At 37.3% G+C, this 19232-nt stretch overlaps 3 protein-coding genes across 8 annotated transcripts in view; 1 reads left to right on the top strand and 2 right to left on the bottom strand.

Annotated features, from left to right (window-relative positions):
- LOC136284402 (sorting nexin-6-like) overlaps nt 1-19232 on the bottom strand; it is a 93157-nt gene that overhangs the window by 42643 nt on the left and 31282 nt on the right. The window lies entirely within an intron of this gene.
- Nucleotides 4032-8340, bottom strand: LOC131787177 (sushi, von Willebrand factor type A, EGF and pentraxin domain-containing protein 1-like). The gene is made up of 5 exons (XM_066173932.1): nt 8301-8340; nt 6891-7205; nt 5909-6067; nt 5663-5798; nt 4032-4852 (listed from the first exon to the last, which is right to left on the bottom strand). The coding sequence occupies exons 1-5, from the start codon at nt 8338-8340 to the stop codon at nt 4666-4668; spliced, it is 837 nt and encodes a 278-aa protein (XP_066030029.1). The 3' UTR covers nt 4032-4665.
- LOC131787181 (sorting nexin-6) lies at nt 7283-19066 on the top strand. 5 transcript variants are annotated; one of them, XM_066174717.1, is made up of 12 exons: nt 7283-7972; nt 8317-8589; nt 9203-9278; nt 9944-10029; nt 11066-11140; nt 11869-11883; nt 12221-12305; nt 12810-12849; nt 12957-13041; nt 16553-16642; nt 16843-16908; nt 17435-19066. In XM_066174717.1, exons 8-12 carry the CDS (start codon nt 12839-12841, stop codon nt 17570-17572), a joined length of 390 nt encoding a protein of 129 aa, XP_066030814.1. In that variant the 5' UTR covers nt 7283-7972; nt 8317-8589; nt 9203-9278; nt 9944-10029; nt 11066-11140; nt 11869-11883; nt 12221-12305; nt 12810-12838; the 3' UTR covers nt 17573-19066. The 5 variants fall into 5 exon arrangements, with proteins under 5 accessions (XP_066030814.1, XP_066030812.1, XP_066030811.1 ...); XM_066174715.1 differs by having other exon boundaries at nt 11869-11945; XM_066174714.1 differs by lacking the exon at nt 11869-11883.

Here is a 19232-nt window from a genome sequence, read left to right as displayed (position 1 = left end):
CGGAGGAGTTAAACGAAGTTTTAAGGAAGGTTGACGACTTGAAACAAGAAGTTAAGGACAAAGAAGAGGAACTTCAAGTGAAAGAAGAACAGAGGCTTGCCCTAGAAGAGCAATTACATTCCGATGTCTCTCCATTTTGTATTCTCCCTCCCAAACCTAGCCACGACATCGCTCGTCGGGAATCCGAAGTTGGTGAAGTTTTACAAAACCTCCAAACACTAAAAGACGCCAATGATGGGTTGAGCATACTGTATTTGTCAGGAAATCCAGGAAGTGGAAAATCTCAGCAGGCCCGTTTAGCAGCCAGGCGATTTTACGACGAGGTCGATCAAATACCTTCCGCTTCATTTGTCATGACGTTGAATGCTGAAAACTCAGAAGCACTTTTGAAATCGTATGTCATTTTCGCTCGACATTGCAATTGTCCCGGGTATGAAATAACAAACACTTACGGCTCCAAGGATTTGAACACAGACGAGAAGATTTCATATTTCAAGACCTTAATGAGTACAAAAATTGAGCTTTACGCTTCATGGCTGTTAGTAGTTGATAATGTGAGCAGCGAATCTCGTTCAACCGATTATTTGCCAGATGCAGACAGCGAGTTGTGGGCAAGGGGTCAGATGCTAATAACAACACAAGACACTGCGTCTATACCGTTGTCAAGCTCTTCCATACAAAATATCTCAATCAGCACGGGAATGCATCCTGATGATGCGTGCTTTCTGTTTAACCTCCTTTCTGGTATCTCAGATGCCAAGATGGAAAAAGAAATTGCGAAAGAACTAGACTACCAGCCACTTTCATTGGCAGCCGCAGCCACGTATGTGAGACAAGTTCGTCAGAATAAAGGAACCTCGAAATTTGGCTGGACCGACTATTTGAAGAAATTGGAAGAAGGGACACGAAGTAATACTGAAAGCATTCTTGCTGCAACAAATCCAGCCTATCCGTAGACCACGACCAAAGCAATAACAATCGCTGTCGAAATGGTGATGGAAAATGATATAGTTTTGCATCACATTTTCCTTTTTCTTTCAATGTGTGCATCACAGCCGATACTGCAAGACATTATTATCGAGTATGTTAAAACAACTGATGACGAATTTGAAGATGAAGATATGATAAGAACGAGGATGAGTCGATATTCACTGTTGCTAATTGAAGAAGAATCAACTGGTGTTCATATTCGAGTCCATGGTGTCGTTCTTGATGTTATTAAACCTGCGACAAAAGGTTTCGTAAAGGGTCAAAGCCACAAAGTGGTGTATGGCGCAGTAATGTCTTTCTCAAAATTTGAAGAGCTAGAATCTATTGTTTTGGGAACAAGAATAGTTCCCCATCTTAAAACGTTGAGTTTAAAAATTGAAGACATGTCACTCGGGAAAGGAATACCAGAAGCGACCGAAAGAGCCTTGTGTAATTTTCCAGATGGCCTTCGGAGCCTTAATGAAATGTGCCTAAACCACAGTGAGATTAGAGCGGCGCTAGTCTATGATAAATAGCTGTTAAAAATTCAAACGAAAAAGCTTGGATCTGAGCATGTTGATGTTGCAAGGTCTTACAACAATCTGGGTACTTTACACAAGGTTCTGGGCGACATAGATGAAGCAAAAGACTGCTATAAGCGTGCAATGGAAATTCGTCTGAAAAAGCTAGGAACTGAGCATGTTGATGTTGCAAGGTCTTACAACAATCTGGGTACTTTACACAAGGTTCTGGGCGACATAGATGAAGCAAAAGACTACCATAAGCGTGCACTGGAGATTCGTCTGAAAAAGCTGGGAACTGAGCATGTTGATGTTGCAAGGTCTTACAACAATATTGGTTCTTTACACAGTGAACTGGGCGACACAGATGAAGCAAAAGACTGCTATAAGCGTGCACTGGAGATTCTTCTGAAAACCCTGGGACCTGAGCATGTTGATGTTACAAGGTCCCACAACAATCTGGGTAATTTACACCTTAAGCTGGGCGACACAGATGAAGCAAAAGACTGCTATAAGCGTGCACTGGAGATTCGTCTGAAAAAGCTGGGAACTGAGCATGTTGATGTTGCAAGCTCTTACAACAATCTGGGTACTTTACACAGTGATCTGGGCGACAAAGCTGAAGCAAAAGACTGCTATAAGCGTGCGCTGGTAATTTATATCTCTAACTATGGTCAAGAACATGTAAGGACGCTAGAGGTCAGCAGGAACTTATCTCGGCTAAAACAGAAAAGAAAGATAGTTGATGACCCTGGAGCTGTTTTGGAAAAGAAGAAAAGAGACTCGTGTTAATAGTTTAGTAACTGTGCTGATTGATAGACGTTGTTGGTCTTTAATTTAGGTTTACTCGTTGTGTTTTCTTTGCACGTGAGAACTAAGACCGTTATAATTTTTTTATAATATCTTGCATATCTTTCCGATCTGGAAACTCACTCAATCGATATTTTTTTTTTTCTGAACAAGTAGTTCATTACTTTCTCATTTCTTAGGTTGCTACAAAAGGTTGCAGTTCTACGGATAACAAACAGTCAGAATATGCACCCAAGTAAAGAAATTTTTGAGTTGCTAATCAGTGCTGCTTTTTCAGAATCGTGCTCTTTTAAATCTATGATTTTTATTCATATTCATAAATAAGAGAGAATATCCATAAAAGCCGATCTAGCTTGAAAAATAGATTTCGCTGATTTCTTGTACATTGAAAGACTTTCATGTCCTTATTCTAGAACCACAATCCACTTCATCTGATCTTTAAAATTTATCAGGTTATGAGAGATTTTCTGATCACCCCAGCGAACACTCCTGGCGACCCATGTCGAGGCTCAAATTTAAGGTAACATTGGAGGTCGATTTTTCGAACACTGTCACGCCCTTTATAAAACAAAAACCAGAACGATTTAACAAAAACAATGATTTACTAGCTGAAAAAAGAGTAGAAATAGATATTATTAGATATTAGAACAAAATCCATGATATTTCGCTGTTCACAGAAAACGTATTAAAGTTTTTCACTTAACGCTTCAGTACTATATAATTGAAAAATCGAAAACTGCTGTTCACCTCCCGTTCCCGCTCCTCTCTTCCCCCTCCCTCCCCCCCGCCACTTGTGATCAAGGCCCACGTGAGCCTCAATTACTAGAGTCTGATCAGCGGTTCTCTTAAAGAAATAAACATCATTTGTTCCGAACTTCGTAGAAGGAAAATTCTCCGGATAAACTAATTTGCTAACATGCCACAGGATACTAAAAAGAAAATCCCGTTTCTTCTTCGTCAGTAGCCGTTTAACATCCAAGGTTGAGTGGAAGTAACCTCTCATTCTTGTGGAATCGAAGAGCGAACTTCGATAAAGATCTTAAACGACGCGATGAATGATGATTTTAGATATATGAAATTCATATATTTGCACTGCAGTGAAGAAATGAAATTAAGAGCTCCTCGCAGCTAAGAACACTACTGAAACGAATAGTTGAAAATAGGACCTGAAAAAAATTCAGGCTCGTACAAGTCCTTTTTTCAACTACTCGTTTCAGTAGTGTTCATAGTGACATGGTGAAGTCTCACAATGTACTGGCTCACAATTCCTAATACCCACATTCCTACAAACTCCTCTTTCATCTTGAAGTAAATTTTAAACGAAAGTTCAAGTTTTTTTTCATTGGACTTGAGGGTTGAAAATATCATTAATTTTTCTCATACAGGGCTCCCTCCCCTTCTCCCCAGTCAAAAATTTCTAATGAAAGCCTAGTTAAAGCCCGGATAGCGCTTGGGTGATCATTATCATGTCGTAAAGAAGTTACTTGCATGGGGATGGGGTTATTTATTGATGAAAAAAGTTAGTAAGATTGTTGTTCGTCTGAAGGTAGAATTGTAACATGTTTTACTTCTCCATAATATTTCGGGACACGAGTGAAAAAGGGAACAAATGCGGTATTAGAAACACTATTGGAAATCGAAATTTAAAATACTTTTTTTTCGGAGAGATGACGAAACTGATAAAGATCCAAATCCGACTAAGAATGAAACATTTTATTCTGAACTCGTAACTCTACATTGCACTCAAAGTGTATCTTTGATTGTAACGTATTACACTGTCCAAGGGATTGGATTTGAATTGTCTACGTGGGCGGTTTTATAGTTGAATTGCGGCCATTTTCTCCGTGATAACGCTTCCCTCGATGCCTGTAAGAAGTATTGACCCTTTCCTCTAATCCTTTTAGACCTTCCGCACTAGAACCCATCAATAGATACTGTATAACAAGATCCAAGTGACATTTTGATGAACTCGTGGATATAACGTGCAGAATATAATTGGTTATTTCTGTGGGTCAAGTCTAAGTTTACCAAAACAACCTTGACATTTGATTTCCACTCTCCCAACAAAGTGTCAAGAGGGAATGTTCAGTTGTTCACATTGTGATAAAAGGGCTATTGCGCAGTACATTATCGGTACAAAATTAGCCGTCATCTCTACAAGAGCTCTCCTTAATTGATTTGCCAAAACTAACATTGGGTTCGCATCCTATATAAGATATATGTATGCTCTCCCCAGACTTCCTAGGCCGCGTTAACGCTTTGCTTTTTCCTATGCTTTGCATATCCACGGGTAAAACCGGTGAAGGTAGGACTATAACAAAAAAAAATTTCAACTCAGATTATCTGAAGTCGTCAAACTATCTCCCTAGGCTTCAGAGTGACTGTTTCGAAGCTCCGCGTAAGTATGTGGTTCCGTGTTCCGTAACTGATAATGAGAATGGGGACTCGGAAACTGCAATTCTTTAATTTCCTCATAGACACGGATACTCATTGGATCTTCATATGCTGGATTGTTGTGTCCCCTGGTCTCAGACGTTGTTCGCTGAGGTCTTCTGAGGGAGGAAAGATAAAATGGCTGAGAAAGAGAGACACGAATCTTTAACTAGCTCGCATGTATCAAACCTTGCTATGTGATGCTATGTCATTCAAGCGAACGCGTCTTGGAACTCCGAAATAAGACAAAATCTTAACTTTGTTGATGCTTTACTCGGCCAAAATAAGAATATTTGTTTTATGCTTTGTGCGTGGGCTGTTGTGTAGTGGAGGTAACCTTTAGATGCCGATATCACAAAGGATCTAAGGAGAGGATATATCAAAGTTGGGAATTGCGGTGGTTTAATAAATAGTACGCAGGAACAACTGTTCGAGAGGTCCAAATTTAAGCCACGGTAAAGTCACAGTGATGCAATCTTGAGGACAATATGTTACTTCTTTTGTCGTCAATGTGATGCTCTCGACCATTAAATATTAAGGGAAACTGGCAAACTATCAGAGAAACTTGATGAATCGGCAAGGGAATGGGGAAGGGCGAAGAAGAGAATGGTTTTCAGCGATGAATAAACCTGGCATCCAGTACGATTAGTTAAATGCTTCCTGTTGTTATTTTACTGATATTGAGACGAGCTCTGGTAGTTTTGGCTTGAACGCTGTCAACACGTTACCCCACCATCACCCTTGCTTTGCTCACGCCAGTTCACCCTTCCTCAGCCTTTTCACCTCTTTTTCTTCCATTGCAATTCAACTCTATCGGTTTCTATTCCACTTTTGAAAAACCACGACGGCAGTAAAAATAACAGTAAGAAATTCTTATGGTGACGATAATGACAACCATAAAAAAAATGAAAATGATGCTTTTGACTTACATTCTTTGCTTCCACACACAAAAGATGGCGACAGCAACTATTACAATGACTGGTACAACTATTGCCATGGCAATGATGACATTGAGAAGGTGAGCTGATGTCCCTTGCCCATCGGCATTTGACGTTTTGGAATTTGCTGATGAAAATAAGAATTAGCAAGCGGTCAAATACGAATATTGTTTACAGCAGTACAAATAAATTCATCATAAGTCAAAATAAGACATCTAGTATAAATTTTTTAGAGACCTTCACAGTTTCCCTGCCATCTAGATGCTAACGCGCCAAACGTTGATGTCCCGGATGGACAAGGAACACAAGAAGTCTGCGCCTCTTTATCCTGGTAATGATCCACTGCGCATGCCTGGCAATCTGAGGTATTGTGGAAGTATCCAACAGGACAGCTCACTATAAATAGCAAAAAGGGACGATGATGTCTAAAAATGTTTGACCTATCATCAAACTGTTTGAGTCAGCCATTTCAGAGCTGTTTATAGCATCTGACTGCATAGCAAGGCAAGTGCATTGCCTTTTCGATACTTATATTACAATCATTCTTCATCCTCATGCGAGGAAACTCATTTTCAAGAGAAATGTTTTGTACGTTGATTCATCTAAAAGAATGACTTTTTGGTGCTTGGTTATGATATGCTTCCTTCGTTGAATTAATTACATCTTTCTTATTACTTACGATAGGGTCTAAACTTAGCCAAGTACTCCGTAAACATCTTGGGGCTTAAAAGCTATGGGAAGATTTTAGTTCTCCTTAAGTTAGAGTTAGCGCTTTCAATACGTTTTTTGAACTCACATAATTTTTCAAATGCCTTCTGCGAAGAAATTCTGCGCCTTTGAAAGATTGTTGATCTAGAGCAGGCAGCCAATCGTATAACACCTATTTTCTTAAATAAGCCAATTATAAAGCGGAAGTGAAATTGCTTTTATGGCCACTTTGGAAAACTCGGGCATTTTAGAAAATTTCATAGTTATAGGGAAGTACTTAGTAAACGTGAAATAAAAAATTATCTGGCTATTCTTTCATTTGCATCATGCATCTCACTGCTCTTGTTTGTCTAAAGCGATCAAATTATTTTTTAGAATACTTGCTTATGGAAAAGTGCCAGCGTAACCAACTATCTTGGACAAAATAAGAATCTTTTAAGCTAAGTAAGTTAACCAGTCACTTTGTGTTTTGAGATTCTTAAGGATTTTCTTGATAATAAACTCTGCTTACCACATTTGGAGCCTCTTAGAACCTGTCCACTATCACATAAAAGGCGCACGAAGCGGACTTGAGGTGGTTTTGAAGCATCGAAAACTAAGGAAATCCCACTGATATTAAGATTCACATTTGTTTTGTTAAACTTTAATAATAGGTTACTGGATATGTCTTCAGTTGTATGATTAAGATCAGCTGCAGTCGTGTTCTCGGGCAGTGGAACTTTCAAATCAAAACTAATGGAAAGTAAAATTCTTGATGAGAGCTGATTACTTCTTAAGTCTCTTTGTCGAAGTGTTCCTGTCTGGTATCCACATAGGAATCTCTCGACTCAGACTCCAGATGCAGACTATGGGGCCTCCACACCTCCAATTCTTTCTGCAAATGTTCCATATGTAATTATCGCCAGAAATCAAGGACATTTCGAGCCCGCTAACAATTATCAGCGGTATATCGTATTACACTCCGGAACAATAGAATATCAAGAGAATTCAATATGGCGGCGATCACGGCTCGATCTGCAAAGAAGAGTGTTTCGTACCATGACTTATACAATTTGAGCACCGCAGATCTTCTATTTGATGAAAAGAAAAAGAAAAGAAGACCTGCAAGTAAATCTTTGGGATTTTTCGAGGCAGAGCGATGACATGATGTCAGAATTTTGATTTGCTTTAATTTAATTTTCGCGCGAAGACTACTGAATTTGAATTCAATGCCTGGCATATTTTTATTCCGAAAAGGACCGAGAACTAATTTATTTCCCTGCAAGAACATAAACAAATATGGCCGATTCGAAGATCAGCGTTGCTCGTGTTTAACTATTTCAGTCATAGTTTTCAACATGGCGTCTCGTCACTTACTCAACATGGAAAATAAGGGATATTCTGGCGCGTTGGGAACTTTTTTGATGGGAGGAAATGGCAATTTTACAGGATATTTGGACGCTTCGAACTCTTTAGCAGTCAATTCGATCGAGAGCAGTTGACTTGATGCACTTTCCTGTAATAGGCGAGTGTTTGGGATGGAGAACGACGGATTTTGAAGAACTGTATGGCGACCTAGGTCAATGATCAATGACAAAAGAACTGGCTCGGGAAGTAAGTGGTTTTTGTTTATCGAGTCCCTGTGAGGTTTGATGAATAGCAGAATCAGTACTGAATATGTCTCGATCGAGAGCAGACGGGACCATGAGCTCCTGATTGTTATATTTTAGAAATTTTACAAATTTCCATACAGTTTCTCATATTATTTGGACGCCATTATGGACGAAATGCGCAAGCGCTGCCGCCATCTTGTCCAATATTTCTGCCGATGTTCAAAACATCTTTTCATAAGCTACCCAAGCCTCTAATGTTAGTAACGCCTTATTTATCAGGCCTAACAAGGTCAAAAAAGCTGTACAGGGCTGCTAACTTAATGACTAACTTTGCCTTTTTGGTAGTAACAATCTAGAGTCAGTAGCCATGTTGCCATAAGGTATTTTCCATGGATACAGCCAGTACTTTGTCATTTGGAAACCATCCTCTTGACGCACGACACAAATGGAACTCTGCTGATGATTTGTTCGCAAAGTGCGACAGGGTGGTTACCAAGCGCCGCACATCGAGCTACTGAGCTACTCAACGAGAAGGACTCGTAAGACAGAAATTCAGGGACGATGTGAATTTGGGTTACAGAGGAATGTTCAGAGAAATGGAAGAAAGGAGAAAAACAGGTATATTTTAATGTTGAAACAAAGTTTATGGTAGAGTAAAGAAATTGAGAATAACCAATGGCAAGGAGTAATGAAGGAATAGGAAAAGGGGACAGTTCAGTAATTGTATGGATTTACAGCAGATTACAGAGTACTGAAAAGAAAAACAGTGGGTTGGGAAAGTTTTTTTTAACCCTTTACACCCTAGATTCATATTTGTATTCTCCATACAGCTCTTTATACATTTCCTAAGGTGCTGACAAGGAGAATTTGTTTACCAATCAAAAGCTTCTTTTGTTGATGATCATTTCCTTTACACTCATGACCTTAACTTGTGATTTAGGTGTGATATTGTAAGGAGAAATTTGATGTTAGTCACTGTTGGGATATAAAGGGTTAATTTTCCATTTAAGTTTTTTTCTCCCAGTGAACTGGCAAAATAAAACAAAAATGATCAAGAAAACAACCCAACAAGAAACAGATCTTAGAGAAACTTCCTCAGGAAAGATTCAGTTTTTCTTGAAAATATTATTTTCTCTATAATTTAATATACTTTCTGGGAGACACTGTTTATTCTCATGTTTACATTGCATATTAGCCCATCTCAAGAATTAAAATTTTTAATGTTTTTCAGATTTTTTCAACTTGTTGTCAGCCACCTAGACTTTTCAAAAGATGAAGATTTGCAAAAGTTTTTGAAAGAGGCCAATGTGAGTTTTTCAAATAATAAGATACTCTTACAGATATTTGGCCATGATCCCTGTGAGTGTGGCTGATTTTTTCCACAAAATTTGTAAACTGACATACTATGGCAAAACAACACTTGATTTAAACTGCATAGGTATATTTTTCATAAAATCAACAATAATTATGACTATTTTCATCTTAAGGGGTCATAAATGTTTTAAAGATAAAATCAGTTGACACAACATCCACTGAGCCACCTCTAAGGAATTATGTAGAAATGGAGTGAAAATTGAACTACAATTCACTGCAATAATAAGCTCTTCCACCAGTCAATGTTGTAGAATGGTGTAAAACAATTAAAGAAACATTGTACATGAGAAGAAGAGTTAAAAGTAAGGAATATAATTGGTATGCTATTCCAGAATATTGCCATTTCAATGGTAGTGTGTTGACAATTTTCTTGCTGATTATATGTATATGCCTGGGGGATTTCTTTTGTAACAAAATGTCTGTTGCAACTTGGTAAAACTAAGTTTGATAATCATTATTAAACTCCTTGCTCTGAGAAATTAATCTCTTTTCAACTCAGTGATCAGTGGCTTAATGGCATCTCTCATGTTCATACACTTACAGTGTAAGGTATAAAGTTAATAAAAAAAAGTGTTTAACACTTTTTTTTATTACATAGCTTGCAGTGAGAAGCAAAGTGAAAAAGGGTCTTAGGACAAGTCTATATCATGAGCTGTGGATGATCTCAGGCATCATAGTCACAAGGTACAAAATGTTCCAGGATTTTTTTATGTTTTTTTGTTTTGTTTTGATTTTTTTATCTAAGAAGTCTTTGTTTAGTAAAATTGTGATATCACTGGATTATTGTTTAATTACATACAGTGTATGTCCCATTCAGGGCTGTAAAATATGAATAATTGTAGTTTGAATTGTGGTATACAGAGAGACTGTTTTAACCCTTCACACCCTAACATCAGTATGCATATTCTCCACACTGTTCTCTAAACATTTTCTAGGATGCTGACATTTCTAACAATCAAGAGCTTCTGTAGTCAGTGATCAGCTCCTTTATTCTCCTGACCTTAATGTTTGATTCAGGGGGGATACAGTAAGGAGAAAATAGATGTCAGTCACTCTTGGGGTTAAACTGCTGAATACTTGGTCCTTCTTTATCAGTGTGAACCCTTTAACTCCCAAGATCTGATTGTAAATTCTCCCCTCTAGCTGCTAGTACATATTTCCTTATAAGTTAGTTATGAGAACTTGATACTAGATCAAGATACAAGCTTCTACCTGACAAGTTTGAATATTCTGATTACCTGTTTGCTGAATAATGTATAGATATTATAGGGAGAAGTTTCATGTTAATCACTTGTGAGAGTTAAAGGGTTAAACCCTTTACAGGCCTCTCACCAGCTCATGTTGCTCCAGGCCTCATTCTCTCCTGCAGGTGAAGAAGCACTTTAGCCAAAGTGCAATTAACCCTTAAACTCCCAATATCTGATTTTCAATTCTTCCCTCTAGCTGCTACACATTTCCTTGTAGATTAGTTACGAGAATTTTGTGTTCAATCAGCATAACATCTTGTACCTGATGAGTTTGAGTATTCTGATCACCTGTTTGCTGAATAATGTATGGATACTATGGGGAGAAGTTACATGTTTATCAGTTCTGGCTGTTAAAGGGTTATAGAGGCCCTGCTCACAGATGACCTAACTTTTTTTTTTTTAATTTAACCATTATGAGAATAACTTGGCCTTCCTAGAAATACAAATAACTAGAAGTTGTTCCTCTTGGTTAGGATCTTGATGAAGAATTTCAGAAGAAAAGAGATTTTGTGGAGGAGTACACACCACTTACCAAGGAGACATATGGGGTCAGTAGTTGTTATATTTTTCCAAATAGAATCTTACTCCAGGGGTGCATTATGGTTCAGTCATTCTCTTTACTGTTTGCCATACAATTCATATGATGTTTGTTCAGAGAATTTGGTTTTGGATCATACATACAGTGTATGTCTCATTCAGGGCTGTGAAATATTAATTATTGTAGTTTGAATTATGGCATACAGAGAGACAGTGTTTTAACCCTTCACACCCTAACATCAGTATGCATATTTGGTTTTGGATCAACTAACAATCAGAGCATCTCTTGCTTGCTTGGTGTTGTATTGATGTGGTGAGGAGAAATAATGTTTTGGTCATGCATGGGTGTTTAAGGGTTGATGGTGTAAATGCTTCTCTCTCACCACGTCAGTCTTGGCTAGGATTCTCCACCCTGAGCTACTTGTGGGTGAAGGATAGATTACATTTACATGCATCTTGTTGGTTAATGCTTTAGGGGTCTTTTATGAGGGAAAAAAAGACCTGGAATTCCAAAATGCCAACTCTGCTGGAAACTGTGGTTGAAAAGCCAGAATGTCTAATTGTCAATAATAACATAAACAATTAAGTTATGGTTCTGTAAATTGGTTTTGTGCCAAACAGCACCTATGATGAGAACAAGGTTCTAGAGGAAAGTCAGATTTGGTTTTAGCTTCTAAGTAAGAGTTGACAATTTTGAGATTAAATAAATAAATGTTTTTCTACTTATGTTTTTTTGTAGAACTGCACCAAAATGGTACACAGTCAGCAACATATGCAGCAATGTTTTATTTGCTGGAATGTGTTATCTGCATTAAGGTTGTTTAGACTGAAATAATGAATTGCAACTTCAAATCTCATGAAAATCTCAAACATTGATATCTAAAGAACGTCCATGTGAAAACAACATAAGGATGGCAAAGACACACTTGAATTATTATTCGATGATACAGTGTTGTAATGTATCAGGATGTTACAAAATATATGATTGATTTTGATAATAAATGATACTATATGATTATGACAATCTCACCATGATGGCATATTGATACATATGTAAGTTTGGTAATTTTGAATTTCTTTGTGAATTTCAGATTTTGCATTAGCAGTGGATAATTTTAGTTCTGGCATCATGACAGCATCAACTGATGATGATAATAGTACCAAGAAATTGAAAGGGTTTGTTGTTCTTTGTCTGAAATTGCTAAATGATATGATTTTGTAATAATTACTTAATATTTATTTCATATCTTTCCATTATTAACCTGTGGTGGCAAACTTCCCATGCAAGCAATGATGGACCAGACATAAAGTTTGGTTGATTTTTTCCCCATGTGATGTTTTACCACATCTTACATGCTAGCTCTACTCACTGTAACCATCATGAGAACTGGCAATAAGAGGCAATCAAGACCTATCAAGACCTTAGCATGATAGTTATGTCTTCCTCTCTTGTTGAAGTGATCAGCATCTAAATTCTCCTCACCATATCACTGCTGCATAGTACATTAAGGTCATGAGAATAAAGGAAATGATGGAAAAAAACAAAGAAGCTCTTGATTGTTGAACAACTTCTCCTTGTCAGTATAATAGAATATGTACCAAGAACAGTATTGAGAATATACATTCTGATGTCAGGGTGTAACGAAAAGCTAATTTTAAAAGCTTTTTTTACTTTTACAGGAGTTTTGTGACTTTTTCAAGTGCACTAAATGGTGTCAAGGTATGATAGCATTTTTAGACAGGATCTAGTTTTGCTAGCAGTATTTTCAGTTCCAAGAGTTTAATTTGTTTTGTCTTACTTGTGTGTGTGTTGTCTTCTTTCTTCAGGAATCACTGGATGTTGTCCACTAATGATGACAACACATTAGGTTTTACTTTAGAACTTTATTCCAGATACATGGATGCTGCCAAGGTATGTGAAATATGTATTGGAAAATTTGGATCTTATTTAACTCTTCAAAGGATACCAACTTTCCTTTTGTGTGCAGGGTTAGGGAAGGGGAAAGGAGGTGACTATTTTCTTTTGGGGTGGGGTGGGATGAGAGCATTATCACAGCCAGAGAAAAGCTCAGGATCACTGCACATCCAAAAATGAAAGAAAAGAAAAGCCAAAAATAACCAAACTACAACAAAAAGTCATCAGCCAGACTGTTGACCAATCTATTTCTCATATCCCAAATGATTTGTGGGTTGTGTCTTGGAATTACGGTCAACTCGCCGACGGACCAACTCGCCGACGCCAACTCGCCGACGTATAAAATCGAGTAGAGACGTCGGTGAGTTGGTCGTTAATCCAATACAACTTATTAGAAGTTAAACATACAGAAAAGTAAACGATATTTAGTAAAAAAAACACTGGTGAACATTGGTGAACATCTAACAGAAGCTTAAACATTGGTGAACATCACCAATGACTATTAACAGCTTAAGACGCGAACGAGTTATTGTGCGACAACAACACCGTAAAGACTCATCATGTCAATCGCTCAGATTTTTTAACGAAAACTTGGCTTTCTAGACGAGATCTTTAGTAAAAAAAAACTCACACAACTCATTGGCGTCTACAGCCAATTTTGTTCATTGGCGATGTTAACGTCGCTTTATTCGCCTTGAGATCCTTATAAACTTTGTTGCAAATAAAAATAATTGCTTTTTACTAAAGATCTTGTGTAGAAAGCCAAGTTTTCGTTAAAAAATCTGAGCGATTAGCATGATGAGTCTTTACGGTGTTGTTGTCACACAATAACTCGTTCGCGTCTGAAGCGGATGTAGTCATTGGCGATGGTTACTTTACTTTATTCGCCTGGAGATCCTTATAAACTTTGTTGCAAATAAAAAGAATTGCTTTTTACTAAAGATTTTGTCTAGAAAGCCAAGTTTTCGTTAAAAAATCTGAGCGATTAACATGATGAATCTTTACGGTGTTGTTGTCACACAATAACTCGTTCGCGTCTGAAGCGGATGTAGTCATTGGCGATGGTTACTTTACTTTATTCGCCTGGAGATCCTTATAAACTTTGTTACAAATAAAAAGAATTGCTTTTTACTAAAGATCTTGTCTAATAAGCCAAGTTTTCGTTAAAAAATCTGAGCGATTAACATGATGAGTCTTTACGGTGTTGTTGTCACACAATAACTCATTCGCGTCTGAAGCGGATGTAGTCATTGGCGATGGTTACTTTACTTTATTCGCCTTGAGATCCTTATAAACTTTGTTACAAATAAAAAGAATTGCTTTTTACTTAAGATCTTGTCTAGAAAGCCAAGTTTTCTTAAAAAAATCTGACCGATTGTCATGATGAGTCTTTACAGTGTTGTTGTCACACAATAACTCGTTCGCGTTTGAAGCTGTTTGAGTCATTGGTGATGTTTACTTCCCTTTTTTTCGCCTTGAGATCCTTATAAACATTGTTGCAAATAAAAAGAAATCCTTTTTACTAAAGATCTCGTCTAGAAAGCCAAGTTTTCGTTAAAAAATCTGAGCGATTGACATGATGAGTCTTTACGGTGTTGTTGTCGCACAATAACTCGTTCGCGTCTTAAGCTGTTATAGTCATTGGTGATGTTCACCAATGTTTAAGCTTCTGTTAGATGTTCACCAATGTTCACCAGTGTTTTTTTACTAAATATCGTTTACTTTTCTGTATGTTTAATTTCTAATAAGTTGTATTGGATTGACGACCAACTCGCCGACGTCTCTACTCGATTTTATGCGTCGGCGAGTTGGCGTCGGCGAGTTGGTCCGTCGGCGAATTGACTGGTTACCGTGTCTTGAATGAGAACACTGGGTTCTACCCCCTCTATCTCTATTGCATTCAATTTTTTCAATTCATTGGTAAGTATTACTGCATTTACATGAATGTAGCACAAGAGAGAGGTTATCTGTTGAGAAAGCACCCTTTGTAGTAATTTACATTTCATTTTCATACTGCTAAGCAAAAGGGATGGAAAACTTGCAAACAAAGACTGGAATGGTGGAACAGAGTCATGACTTGGGGAGTTTTTTTTTTTAATTTACAATGCTTTGTGGTATAATTGAATTTGGAACCATCAAGTACAGATGAGCTGGAATGTGGGACTTCTGGATTGCAATTCCAGTGCCCTAACTTTGAAAACCCCTTTTTTAACTCGTGAATTGCGCGCATGCGCAAGAGCGAGTTATAGATACGATGTGGGGAATGGCATTCGCTCGCTCGCTCGATTGGTCGATTCCTGTAAACTTTTTTTTAGATTTTAGGCTTTTGAGTGCATTTGATAGTTTTTGGCGAGCAATAAATAGACGAAATGGCGACCTTTGTTGCTAAGAACAGTGGTGGGGTGAAAAAGAAGCCAATGATAATCTTAAAAGAGGTTTTTTTTTTTCGTTTTAGTTTCAACAAGCGGCACCAGCGACTGGCAGGCATGCAAGGATTCTCACTAAAATAACAGAACAACCTTCGTTTTTCATAAAATTGTAATTTACAATCCTTGAACTTGAAAACAATCGGAAGATTCATTGAAAATATCACTTACTGCGAAGCGCTCGGAGTTTACAGATGTTCAAAAGCTTTTTCTGTTATGGCGTGAGGTTGAGGACAAAATTGATCATTACGTTTCGTCGCGTGTGTTTTTCCTGTGTGAAGCAACAGAAGATGCCGGCGACTGACGAAATTACAAGTTAACACGAAAATCAAATAACACCTAAACAAACAATTTTAGCTACCGATTTTCAGTGAATTTTTAAAGAACAATTTTCTTTTAAGTTTCAAGACAATTTGAAGATTCAACATACATACAACGTACTAAAATGCGAAAGTTACACGCCACAAAATTGATAAATAGGCCTGAAATGAAATTCTATCTTGTTATTGATTATACGTTGCCTAGCACGTGACTTAAATCTACCCAGGCGGAGATCCAAAATGAAGGTGGCAGGCTTGGCTTAGTTATATCACTCAAAACTCGTTCTCGTTTGTCGCATTTGATAAAGAGGGAATCGTTAATGTTTTCATTAAGACAGTATTGCCTTGATTTTCTAATATTTACAACGAAAGACAGTAAATTTCACTTTTCACCCACATTTACTTCCAACCTTTTCTTTTGAACCAGAAACAAAAATGATAGACGCTTAAAACACATGACATCATCCACCTTGTCAAATGTAATAGCATGATCATTTCAATTGTAATGCCTTCTTATCCCAAAGTTACTTTGTTTCTTTGCTACATTAGTGAACACTGAACTACTGCTCGTACTGTAGATATGACAATCAACCACAAAATTCCCTAAACCAGATAACATTAAACATAATCTAAAAAATCATGTGTCAATTCACGAGTTTGTTCACAGAGCACTTTGATTTAATTGGTTATTTCTTCTTGCTGTCTCAAGATGATTAATTTAACTGTTTACTGCACTTGTTTTGTCCATCTGTTACCCTGCAGGAGATGCTTTTCCGTCGTACACGTAAACTAGTTGAGTATGAGAACGCAACAAAAGCACTGGAAAAAGCCAAACCCAAGAACCAAGAAATGGTAAGGTTCTGACAAATATGTGCTTTGCACCTCTCTCTGATTTTTTTACATGTGATTGTTTTTGTTTTTGTTTTTTCATGTGATTCACATAAGGCTGCACTTAGCAAGAGACTCAAAGTTCAAGTTGACCTTCTGAATAATTATGGTGAACCCCAGAATTGAAGAATCCTAACTTGTTTTACGCATTTTTCTATTTTCAGCTTCAAAAAGCCAAAGACGATGCAGAGGAAGCATACAATTCAATTTCAGAAGCTGCAAAGAAAGAGGTGAATAAAATGATATAAAAAGGCTTTTTGTTTTACTTCGACTTTCAGCTTACTGTTTTGCTGGAAAATTCTGCATGCCACCCTTACCTGGTTGCATTTCTCGGTTTGTTTTACAGGCAGACCACCCTGTTGTTGGTTTACATGTAAGACACATGTCAAACAATAACATGAATATTTGTGCCATTTTCATGTTAAAACCTGAATATCAAAAAATTAGTTTATACCACACAAGTGAATAGTGTTTTTCGTGCACACTGACTGGCTAACTCGAAAGTGATGAGCAAGTACCATTAACCTCTGAAAAGCCAAAGTGACAAAATCGCTCATCAACAATTTGATTTTCGACCATTTTCCGTGGTTTACAATGAATCCTTTGCGCTGGCGTAATAAACAGAGGAGAAATGTCAGATAATATAGATAATTGTTAAGGGCACATAAAAAGAAATTGTCATTTGGCTCTAACTACAGTAGACAATGTGCTTACTCGATTGATTTTAATTTTTTTTTTTTTTTAATTTAAATATAGATGATCCGTTACAATAGGCAAAGGGTGTTGAGCCTGCAAGCCAGTCTTATCCAGTACGCTGAATCGCGGTTAAAGAATGGAAGAGATACCTACGCCATTTTGGCCAAACTATTGAATGACATGAAAAAATCTTCGTAATCAATGAGTGCAGAGAAAATAGACGGTACTGTAAATTTGGGTGGCCAAAATTTATTGCTAACCTTCGTTATGAAATAAGATTATGTTAATTTGACACAGACAATACAAAAATAATTTTTAAAATGATGTAAGGTCGTTTCAGGCATTGGCTCAATCCAGGCGTTCAGTTAGTAAAAGGGAGTGAAGACTGGAGTGGAAAAGTGAAACAGGAAGAGAGGTTGGGTCAGGTGTGATTCATTAAGTGACTCAACCCAAGCCTCCCTCGCTTTTTCACTTCTCTGCTATTATAGCTCTGTTTACTATCACACTTTGTTTTACCAACTGAATGTCTGGAGCAGGCTATTTAGGCAATAATCACAACCATTATACTTTCTTCAAATGTGATTGGTGCATGAGCTGCTTTAATTTTTTACTTCTCATTCTGTACAGCTGTAATTGGACAGTTGGCTGTAATCGGACACCTGTAATTGTACAGTTGAAGCAACGAATCATATAAGTCCACTCAGCCAAATCCACCAATCACGGAGTCAATCACAATAACCATAGCAACAACCACTTTTCCAAAAAAAATTAAGAATTTCCAAAATGGAGACATATTTTTTACTTTAGACATTGTCTCTACCAGAGATATTTGACCTAAATGTATTTGCTGTTTTGGAAATTGTAGCAATTAATATTAATTGGTAACAGGGCTTCTTGTCGTCCAATTCTTTCTCTAATCATATTGATTATCATCAGATTGACAAGTTGGTCTCTTCTTTTTTGTCTAAGTTTGTTAATCATGTGTATGATAACAACAGATGGAATTAGACTCCACTCAGTCCTATTACCATTGTAAATTGGCTGGAAATGGTGGCAAAAATCCAGCAATGACTTGAAATTTAATTAGCAAATATTTGATGACAGAAAGTAATTTTTCGATTTTATGAAGGCTACCAGCCTTGAATCAAGGCCCCAGAACATTCAATAAACACTTAACAGGGTGAATTTTCAACTTTATGCTTTTTCATGCAGATCACCATTATACTTAAGAGTGAATTAATTTCTTCACGTCTTCTTATAAAATAATATTTTTATTAAATCTGAATGAATGGGTTTCCAATATGTAAAGTTTTCTACATACTTTCGCGGTAACAGACATGGATAAAAAAATTTCCTTTTCAATCCTCTGAAAAGTACCAACCAAAAACCTGATTTCCTTTGTATTGAGAAGCTTTTGTAATTTGTATTAGGTATAGCGATGGTAGGTTTTTGTTATATAGCTTTACCTGTAAAGGCAGAACTTGACTTTTTCAGTTGACTTAAATGCGAATATACTTATTATTCTGATGAAAACTGTTTTCCTAGTGTAATAATTTGTTTAACGTAGAATGGGCCATGTACGATGCTAATTGTCGTTTAAACTCTACCAAAGCTCTTGCGGTTTGAAATCGGTGACTCCCCCACCAGTCGTGTGGAGCGGAGTATTTTGGTTTTGTAACAATAAAATTTACTTGTTCCCTCTATGAAGCTCCGTGGTATTCTATTAATCCCCCTAATGTGCAGTCAATCTTCTATAGTCCTCTTTTTAACTCTGTCAGAGACGACTTTCGACGACCTTCCGTTCCCCCATGCGATCCCACCCTCTCCCCTAAGAAAACAAATTTTCCTTCAGCTCACA

Source organism: Pocillopora verrucosa, chromosome 11, assembly GCF_036669915.1.
Source record: "Pocillopora verrucosa isolate sample1 chromosome 11, ASM3666991v2, whole genome shotgun sequence".
NCBI classification, from domain to species: domain Eukaryota; kingdom Metazoa; phylum Cnidaria; class Anthozoa; order Scleractinia; family Pocilloporidae; genus Pocillopora; species Pocillopora verrucosa.
Note: the sequence above shows the minus strand (reverse complement) of the source record. Positions and strands in the feature narration are given on the sequence as shown.